Source organism: Haliotis rufescens, unplaced genomic scaffold (assembly GCF_023055435.1).
Source record: "Haliotis rufescens isolate VD_foot unplaced genomic scaffold, xgHalRufe1.0.p SCAF_7, whole genome shotgun sequence".
In the NCBI taxonomy this organism is placed as follows: Eukaryota; Metazoa; Mollusca; class Gastropoda; order Lepetellida; family Haliotidae; genus Haliotis; species Haliotis rufescens.
The window spans coordinates 29,037,745-29,040,052 of NW_025964361.1; the positions used below are offsets into that span (position 1 = coordinate 29,037,745).

Genomic DNA, 2,308 nt, shown 5'->3' on the forward strand with positions numbered 1-2,308 from the left:
ATGTCGATGCGTACCCTGTACAACGGTGAGGTAGCTACAGAAGACCAGCCACAGCTGCTGCCATCGTTCCCATCCATGAGCAGTGCCTTGTACCGATACAGGCGGAAGGACATCCCAGCACTCCCACAGACAAGAGCTGAAGTCCAACTTGAAGGAAACTGGACTGAAACAACAGACAGCCGCCCATTCCTGCTTTTCACTGATTGCGATGCCAACAAGATTGTTGTATTTTCTACCCATGACCAACTGCAAGCTTTGCAGTCTGCAGACACTGTATACATGGACGGAACATTTACATCTTGCCCAGATCCGTGGAACCAGGTATACATCATACATGCAAGAAGTCGTTCCTGTATGTGCCCACTTGTCTTCGCCCTCCTGCCTGACAGACAGACCACAACTTACACCAGACTGTTCAGCCCACTCAAAACAGAAGTCCAACAGAGATTCAACCGTCCCCTCGCTCCTGCCACTGTCCAGACGGATTTTGAGAAGGCTGCCATTCGTGCCGTCAACACAGAGTTCCCGAATGCCGACGTCAAAGGTTGTTTTTTTTCATTATTGTCAGGCGATCTGGCGGAAGACACAGGATCCTTGATTAGCAGTACAGTACAAGGAAGATCTTGGATCAGAAGAGCTGCTGGACTTGCCCTCCTGCCCTTGCGTGATGTCCAGGACACCTGGTTGGATGCTAAGCAGGCAACTCCACCAGTTCCGAGAACTGAAGACTTCAATGACTATATGGTCATCAACTATATGGTCATCAATTGACGATGATGCTCGGTTTCAAATAACTCTCTTGAATCACCACCAGACAGCCGGCCCTCGCACCAACAACAATCTTGAGGGATTTCACCATGGCCTTAACAGAACCTTAACCCACCGCCACCCGAATATCTACCGATTTGTAGAAGTGATTAAGAAGATTGAGTGTGCAGACAGGAAAAAAACAGTTAGACTTTGGTACCTCCCCACCCAGCAGGAAGCGAGTTTACAGAGAGACTGAAAATCGCCTGAGACGTCTCAAGGACATGTTGACTCGAAATATAGTAGTTTTAGTGCTGTATGTGACAGAGTGAGGCCAGTTGTGACATTAAATTCGTGTGTGTACTATTTATTTATACCAGTGCTATTTATAAGTTAATCATAAGTTGCCATTTTTAAAACATTTTTTCATAAGATGAAAGAAATGATGGTGCAGAAAAAAGACTAGCAATTAACATTATAACCGTGATGCAAATGCGTTACTTAATACAGTCCACAAATAACAATATATAGGGCGCCTTTTTACTATTTATTCGTTATATGATATCAATAATTCATTTATGGATACTAAAGAATGAATTTATATCACACATTTGATTGTGTTTTATCATGAAATGTTTATTAATATGGAAAATCGGTTTTTAGATATCAATAACTGAATTCATTATCAAATGATGTACTTTATCATCTAAAAAATAAAATATGGTATTGTATCTATAGCCTTCGCCTCCGTGAACTTTATGCCCATTTTTTAATAATTCGTGAAGATAGGTACAGTTTCGTAACATTTGCATATATAGTCATATTCAGATGATGTCTCATTGTAGTTTAATGCGATTTGAATACTATTATTTACTATCGTACTTATCTATTGTTTTAAATGAGACGTTTACATTTAGATGTCACCACAAATTACAATTATTGCTTGTACGTTCACCACAATTGACAAATACTCTAAAATCTATGACTAGTAAACCATTAATGTACCTTGAAAAATATTATAATGCAAATGCCAAAATGATGTATCCAGGATCAAGTAGAAGATATATGGACAGCAGCGCTGGAAATTTATTCAACGCCCGTGAAAACAACACTGCTTTAGCCCAATGTTTACCACTCCTGGCGGCCATTATGCGACGGCCATCTTACACACAACCCCGTGCTCACGTCTACAGTACGGTAATTAGTATAGCCCTCTCCCTCAAGTGTATCCTCCAGGATATATTCTACTCTCTAAATGCTGCCCTTTCCAAGCGTCACGGCTATGGAGCTGAGACGAAGAGGCCCAACCATCATAAAGTAATTAGGGTCCAGTAAAAACAATGCCCCATCAAAACTCATAAACATGATCACTGAAAGTCGTACTACAGACGCTTAATGTCAAATCACAAAAAAGCATTTGAATAGCAATAACATGTAACAGGATCATGTATTCTCTTAACACCATCGCAAGACACCATGTAATCGCATCTAAAAATGAAACATCAGCAAGTACATATAATAAAATGTGTATTAACATTTTTCGTCAGGAAATCAAAAAGTC

General features: G+C 40.4%; 1 protein-coding gene across 1 annotated transcript; it reads left to right on the top strand.

Moving 5' to 3' along the window:
* On the top strand, positions 1-771 carry LOC124143716. Its single transcript, XM_046512774.2, has one exon. The coding sequence runs from the start codon at positions 1-3 to the stop codon at positions 769-771; it is 771 nt and encodes a 256-aa protein (XP_046368730.2).
* The last annotated feature ends 1,537 nt before the right edge of the window (positions 772-2,308 follow it).